Source organism: Lepidothrix coronata, unplaced genomic scaffold, assembly GCF_001604755.1.
Source record: "Lepidothrix coronata isolate B3197 unplaced genomic scaffold, Lepidothrix_coronata-1.0 Scaffold147, whole genome shotgun sequence".
Taxonomy (NCBI): Eukaryota; Metazoa; Chordata; class Aves; order Passeriformes; family Pipridae; genus Lepidothrix; species Lepidothrix coronata.
The window spans coordinates 157244-164760 of NW_016690327.1; the positions used below are offsets into that span (position 1 = coordinate 157244).

The 7517-nt window shown below is 47.8% G+C and overlaps 2 protein-coding genes across 3 annotated transcripts in view; one reads left to right on the forward strand and one right to left on the reverse strand.

Annotated features, from left to right (window-relative positions):
- RBBP4 (RB binding protein 4, chromatin remodeling factor) overlaps positions 1-1128 on the reverse strand; it is a 12298-nt gene extending 11170 nt beyond the window's left edge. Inside the window, exon 1 of one of the 2 annotated variants that reach the window (XM_017828428.1) lies at positions 995-1128. In XM_017828428.1, the coding sequence (XP_017683917.1) occupies positions 995-1010 (16 nt within the window). In that variant the 5' untranslated portion in view covers positions 1011-1128. Of the gene's footprint in view, positions 1-126; positions 138-994 lie in introns of those variants that run through there. The other variant, XM_017828432.1, reaches the window with a different exon arrangement.
- A 133-nt stretch (positions 1129-1261) lies between these two features.
- ZBTB8OS (zinc finger and BTB domain containing 8 opposite strand) lies at positions 1262-7511 on the forward strand. Its single transcript, XM_017828241.1, has 8 exons — positions 1262-1470; positions 2773-2939; positions 4721-4745; positions 5312-5433; positions 5661-5743; positions 6253-6305; positions 6474-6510; positions 7158-7511. Exons 2-8 carry the CDS (start codon positions 2852-2854, stop codon positions 7242-7244), a joined length of 495 nt encoding a protein of 164 aa, XP_017683730.1. The 5' UTR covers positions 1262-1470; positions 2773-2851; the 3' UTR covers positions 7245-7511.
- Positions 7512-7517: the final 6 nt, after the last annotated feature.

The window sequence follows — 7517 nt, forward strand, 5'->3', positions numbered from 1 at the left end:
TTCTGTGGTGGTTCAATGATGATCATGTCGTCAGCAGGAGCACAATAAAATTTTAAAACTTAGGGCACAGGGCACCACGGAGGCAAAGCCCAGACGTGTAACAACGTTTAAAAGCAGGACACCCACCAACCGCTGTTAAACAGGCCAGTCTGGGCGCAGCCTTGAACTAGTAGTTCCCAAAAATCCAGTTTTCCAAGGCTCCTTCTGCTGCCTGGTTGCTCTCACACGTTTTTCTCATCCCATCTGCCACCAGCCTCCGCCGCGGGAGGAAGAGAACGGGGGCGGGCAGACCTGGGGGAGTTCACCCGGGGAACGGGAACACCCCCGCGGAACCGGAGCAGCCCCACAGAACCGGGGATGTCCCGTGGAAACGGGAGCACTCCCAGAGAACCGGGGGGAACCCCCACGGAACGGGGGCGGGCCCGCGGAACCGGGGCTGTGCCACGAAACGGGAGCAGCCTCACGGTACCGGGGCTCTCCCCCAGGGAACGGGGGTTCGCCCCCGTGCAACGGGAGCTTACCCACGGAACTGGGAGCAGCCCTGTGGAACCGGGGGACACCCCTACGAAACGGGGGCATCCCAAAGGAAAGGGGAGGGCGGCCCCGCTGAACCGGAGCTCCCGTACGGAACCGGGGCACCCCCACGGAACCGGGGCACCCCCGCGTGGCGCGGCAGCGGCCGGTGACACCTTTGTCTGCACCACCGCGTCCTGCCCGCGCCCCTCGCATGGCACGGCCCTTCCCCGCTCCCCTCACCCCACCGAAGGGGGCCTCACAACCCCGCCCCTGGGGGCTCACGGAGGGTCCCGGTGGAACCCCCCGGCCGGTGCCGCGGGGAGTTGGCGGCGGCCATGACGGTGGGGGGGGGGCTCGAGCGCCCCCTGGTGGCGCCGCCCCCGCTCCTCTCACGCCGCGAGGAGGAAAGGCGAGGGGAGGGGGGGGACATCCCCGCGCCTCACGGCGGAGGCCGCGCCGGCCATACGGGAGCCTTTACCTTCCTTGTCCGCCATGGCGGGGCGCGGGGCTGAGGCGCGGGTGGGCGAGGCGGTCGCTGCGCTGGGCGCTCGGAGCCTTCACAGCCGCGGCTCCTTCCCTATTGTTTCCTGCCCCCGCTGCGGCGCGGCTCCCCCGGGCGCCGCGCGCACCCCTTCGCGCGCCAACGCCGCCCAATCAGCGCCCGCCGCCGCCGCGCCGCGGCCAATCGCCGAAGGCGCGGGAGGGGGCGGGGCGGGGACGCGAGCGCGCGCCGCGGTCACGTGGCAGCGCTCCCTGCCCTCAGCGGGAGCCGCCATCTTCCCACCCCCCAACCCCCGCTCGCGGTCTTAAAGGGGCCGCGACCCCCGCGCTGAGGCCGCGGCGGGTTTGGGGTTTGTTCCCGGTTCGCGATCCTGGTTCCCGAGTGGAAAGAACCGTGACCGCGGTTCCCTCCGGTCACCACAGAGCGTGTAGGAGCGGGATTGGACCCGACCGGTGCGTGTGTGGGCCGAGGCGCGGCCCGCCCTCCCTCCGCTTAGGGCTGCCCCTGACGCCTTCGAGTATCCTCGGCTTGTTATTAATTATCTATAATCATTAATTATCTATAACCACTAATTATCTATAGGCATTAATTTCTTCCTTTACCCCCACACAATTCGGTGAGGCGGTGAGCTTTACAGGCGTAATATTTGCTGGTTCTGGTCGGCTGCTGAGGGTAACCTGGGGTCTCACCATCCACAGCCAACAGGTTTAAAATCGCACAGCAAATATCAAATATCGAATCAGTATCTGGGTTTATTTCCCCAGAGGAGCCCTGGCTTCTCAGTTTCAGGCTTCTCACTGCAACACACCTAAAAATTGAAGTTGGAAATGCTGTATCTTGCTTCTAAGCCTTGGAATTAAGAACCAGCTCCTGTTTAAAAGTAGCCTGGATGTTACGGGATGTCTATAAATCTATAATTTGCGTTGTTTGGGGAAGTGTTGGGCTCCTCTGTGGGTAAATCTTAAAATGCACCCCAAAAAAAAAAAAGAAAAAGAAATAGTGACAGTGGTTATGTCTGGAAATCTGAGGAGGAAAATTAGTTGCCTTGGAGTTAATCAGGTTCTTCAGTTTGAGTCTGGTGGACCTGCTAAGGTCAGCTCTGAGAATTAGGCTTTGAAATGGGGGTTTGGTGCAGTTGTTTGGGTTTTTTCCGGTTTTTTTTTATTAAAAAGAACTGGAAGAAAATGGAACGCAGGGAAACCTCCGCATTTGTGCGATGGCCAGATTTGCCAAGAATTCACTTCTGGGGCTGAAGGTTTAAATCTAATCCTTGTCCTAAGAGAAAACTAGGCTTTTTTTCCCCCTGTAAGTCATGTCTAGGGGTTTTTTGGAGGCAGTGGTGTTGCAGGTGGCTGTGTGATACACAGTAGGCTGAGCTGTAAAACTCAGGAGCAGTCACCTGAAGTACGAAAGTTTAATTCACTTTACAGCTGTATTTTATTATCTGTGGACAGGTGGAATGCTCAGCACATTCACAGTAAGGAGGGAGAAACATGATTATGCCCAGGAAAGCCCAAAGTCCACAATTTCCATAAGGAATGTTATCCCTTGGCTCCCGTGGCCGAACACACTCGTGGGGCGAGTGCTGTGGGATTGAACTCCCACCTTCTCCCACCTCCCAGCTGGGACAGAAACAACTGAAATTCTGTGTGTTGAGGACTCATTTGGAATAGCTGAGCCTGTGGCTGAGTGTTCCCGAGGTGCTCTCAGGGCAGAGAGGCTGAACTGAGAGGAATTCTCCCTGTTCTCCACAGCGTCGGCAGGTTGAGTCACTCCAGGACGTGGCCATGTTTTCCACCCCCAGGAAGTGAGGGAGAGCTGGATCCCAGGGCCATGGCAGCAGATGAGAGGGATTACAACCTGACAGAGGAGCAGAAGGCTGTCAAGGCCAAATACCCTCCACTCTGTAAGAAATATGAATGTGAGTATTTACAATAATAAAAATTTCCTACATATTTTGTATGTTTCATTATATATTTTATAAGTTTTGTATTTTATAATTTTATTACACATTTTATGTATTTTATATATCAGTTTATATATTTTTATCTATTAGATATATTTTACATAGTTTCAAAATAATTATATATATTTAAAATAATGACTTCCTGATCCGGTGTGTGTGTGTGTGTCACTGCAACCATGAGGGCACAGAAAACAGCAGGGCACAGAGAGAAAGATCTCCAATTTCCTTTGTCACAGACAAATGCTTTTCTTGCTTTGGGTGCTAAAAAAAATCGTGGTAAAAATAAATTACTAAAGTGTCAGCTTGAAAACTTTCCCTGGGTGTCATTGCCTCCAAAAACCCCTTGACATGACTTATAGGAGATTTTCCTTTAGGAAAAAAAAAAAAAACCAAAACCTAGCTTTCTCTTAGGACAAAGATTAGATTGAAACCTTCAGCCCCAGAAGCTCGTGTGTGGCAGATCTGGCTGTCACACAAGTGCCAAGGTTGTCCCGTGTCCCTTTGCTTGCTGATTCTTTTAATAAAACAAACAAAAACCCCTAAAGAACTGTATCAAACATTTATCTCAGACCACAGTAGTTGCAAATGTTCCTTCATAAATCCATCAGACACAAACCCAAGAATTCCAAGCCATTTCTTAGCAAGGCAGGACATTTTTCTGCCTCTCTCATACAGGAAGAGACGTTCAAGAGTGTGTTGGTCTTCTCTGTGGTGTTTTTACTCCTACATACTCCACTTAAAGATCATTATCTCTCCTTTCCCCACCCCTGGAATGGCTTCTAAGAGGATGTCAAGTGAGTAGGTGGCAGCCCAAGGGCCAACTTCAGGCAGGAGACCAATCCCTGTGTGTTTTCCATGTCTGTCTGGAGGGACTGTGCCTATTCCTCTGGTAGAATTTATATTTTTAGGAGGTGTTCAGATCTTTATTTGATAGCAGAGCAGAGATACTGTGACATACTCCAGTAGTCACGCAGTTTCCATAACTGGGAGAGGTTTTATCCTTCTTTTTACATGCACTGGAATTTGTTTGCTTTAGAGACTGTTGTTGAGAATCCATTAACTCTCTAAACAGCATCAGGGCAATCTTTTAGCTGAAGTGATCGTGGTGTGGCATTTATTTTGCATCCCAAATTAGTTCTGTTTCTGCCAAAATTTTGGGGTAATTTTGCATTTCTCTCATTCCTCTGAATAAATATAAATGTAAATCTCAGTACATGGTAATCATGCTTTATTAGTAAAGTTTGCTTTCTGTTTTATACTACCTACTATGTTTTGAATTCTTCTCTTTGCCTAATGGGTGTTTTTGGGTGTGGACAGGTGTATTTCCTCACTGAGCTGGAAATATTTGCAAATCTCATCCTCTGCATGAATAATTTTCAGTCCTGCAGACTTCAGCATAAACTCTTCAGTCCTGGTTAAAGTTTCCTTTTTATTGCAGTTAACTTGTAGAAGCCTGTTGGGTTACAACAGCTAAACCCTGCACACAGAGCTGGCCACAGAGGGCACTCACACAATCACATTAAACAGGGGGTTTTTTATGCTTGGCAGAAATAATCCAAAATTCCCCCTGTGCTAAGTTTTTCTAATATACTGCAGAGTTAGATTTGTCATGTCTGAGGATAAGTGCAAAAAGTTCTTGTTAGAGAACCAGATATTGATGTTATATATTTTATAATCTTTAATTTTTTAAATAATTTTGGTGGCATCATGGCTTTTCTCTTTTTCCTTCCCCTCAGATCTGGATCACACAGCAGATGTGCAGTAAGTGTTGGGCAGCTGGGATTTCTCACTGTGATAAACTCATTATTTCTTGCACTGCTGTAAGTCTGGAGTAACTGCCAAGGACTGGTTGTAGATGTAACACCTGGTGGAACTATGAAATGTCACTCACTGGGTGTTTTGGGGGTAAATTTTGCTTCTGCTTTTGGGAGAACACAGAATCATGTTCGGTTCCTTTTCTAATATTCCAGCGGTGCTTCTGACCAAGCCTGGGTGTTATTTGGAAATGTCTTTTGAAATCTCACTTTCACCTCTTTTAAACCAAATTTCTTCTGCCTAGTTTGCTTGTGCAGACATCAATTAGCCATATCAAGGAAGAATTTCCTTGGTGGCTGTAAAACATTTATTTTCCATATTCTAAGAAGCTCTTGTCACAAACCCTTCTCTTTCTGGAAAGCAAGTTTGTTTTTTTGTTTGTTTGTTTGTTTGTTCATTCAGCTCCTCTGCATGAGTTCCCCCGTCCTCATTGTTCTGGTTGCTCCCCTGCAGGTTGCTTTGGGGTTCTTTCTCTTTGTCCCAGTGCAGTGAGTTGTCCCATGTCCTTTTAGGCTCCATGCCTGGGGAGACACGTTGGAAGAGGCATTTGAGCAGTGTGTCATGGCCATGTTTGGCTACATGACGGACACAGAGACCGTGGAACCCGTGGATACAGTGGAGGTGGAGGCAGAAGGTGAGGCTGTGTTGACTTTTCATGGGGGGGAGTTATGAAACCTGAGGGGAAAAAGGTACCAAAAATCTGAATCTTTGCACGGGGTGGCACTGCACTTAATTAAAATCTAATTAAACATCACTAATTTTAGTCTTCTAATAAGCTGAACATCTGATGGATGTCCTCTTAAAAAATGTTTGGATGTTCTTGCTGAGGCAACAACTGACATCTCTGCTTCAACCACGCAGGGCACGACATGTTGTCTCTCCTCTTCCACCTCCTGGATGAGTGGCTGTATAAATTCAGTGCTAATGAGTTCTTTGTACCCAGGGTAAGTGTCCTGGTTTGCTCCTTTTCCATCTGTAGGACAAGGCTGTTCCCTGATAATACCAGCTCTGAAAGAAATGGTGTTTTAGGAAAAAAAAAAGGAACGTGACAAATACAAGGCCAGGCTGGACAGGGCTTGGAGCAACCTGGGCTAGTGGAAGGTGTCCCTGCCCAAGGCAGGGGGTGGGACTGGATGAGCTTTAAGGTCCCTTCCAACCCAAACCACTCCACAATTCTCTGATTCTGTTTCAGCACAACATGTTGGGGAATTGGAACTCCCAGGGCAGAAAAACTCGAGAAATCATAAAGCATTGTTACCACAAACACCAATTATTAGCTGCTGTTACACGTTCTGCTGCCCTGGTGTTCCAAGTAGCAGTGTATGTCAGGTTCTCTGGTTTTACATTCCACCTAAACAGTGAAATATGAGCCTTACAAGTGGGGCTTGCTGACATTTTCTGCCTGAAGGTGGGAGATGTGACTGAAATATTTCTCCTCTCCCTTTTTCTGCAGGAGGTGAAAGTGCTTCACATCGACAGAATGCAATTCAAAATAAGATCAATTGGGTGAGTTAAACCATCATCTAAAAAGTGGAGGGTGGAATTTTTATTTTTTTTTACTTCCTTTGAGGCTTTAAGTGAAAGTCTCACTGCTCTATACTCATCAGTGAAACTAATTATCACATTTGGTGAACACTACCAAAGTTCCAACCTCTCTTCTTTTTGCTTTTAAAGGTGGGGAGAAGAGTTCTCTTTAGGCAAACACCCACAGGTATGCAGTGGTTCCTCTGTCCATCTTTTCCATTTAGGAGGGGGAGGTGTGGTGTCTTTTAAATCAGAGTCCTCCAGGGATCCAAGTACAAACATGACTGGGTGGAATCACAGGCACTAAACTTTGGGGTTTTTTTTTTTGTGAATGTGTTCCTTAAACTGTTGACCCGAGCCTGACTTCTCCTCAGCACCAGCAAAACTCAACAGTTGGCTTTGGTTTTGTGATGCTGATAACACAGAAAACCAACCATTATTCAGAAAGTGCATGTGGGTTTGGGTTTCACACTACTGGCACAGCCTTTGGCTTAGTCAGTTTTTGCTTCTTTCTTCTTTTTTCCCCCCTAAAGAACTGCCACAAGCAAATCCTGATCTCCTGCCAGCTCTTTAGCTGTGTCAGTTTTAGCACAGCACGTGGGGATGGTCTGTCAGAGGCAAGAGGAGGGATTTGTGGCATTAAGAGGCAGTAAAATAAGGGAAGAGCTCCTTTTTTTTTTTTAATAGCATGGCATTTTTCTTATTAGTCAGTTTTTTGGGGGAGGAGGTCTATGAAACTGGATAGCATTTGAGGGAAGTGGTAAGAACTGTGTGTTAGGAACTGTGACAAAGGATATCATTTAGAAAATCCGTGGGTTTGTGTCTCTTTTCCAGGGCACAGAGGTCAAAGCCATCACTTACTCAGCGATGCAGATCTGTGAGGATGAAAAGCCAGAAGTCTTTGTCATCATTGATATTTAAAGCAAGAAAAGTATGGCCAAGTGGATATTATGGGCTGGCAGAAGTCCCCTAAAACTGTAATCCCTGTGAAAGTAACCAAGGAATTGGGCAGTTAAAATCATAAATTGAAGGGAGTAACTGCAGGGAATGTCAGCCAGTGTTTTCATGTGAAAATGGTGAGACAGAAAATAAAAAGAACTAGTTGGGGTTTTGGGAGATGTTGAGAAGAAGAGATCTGTAGGAGTTGGAAATCTCCCAGGAATGCTGGTAGTGAGCTTTTAAGGCTGGTACATA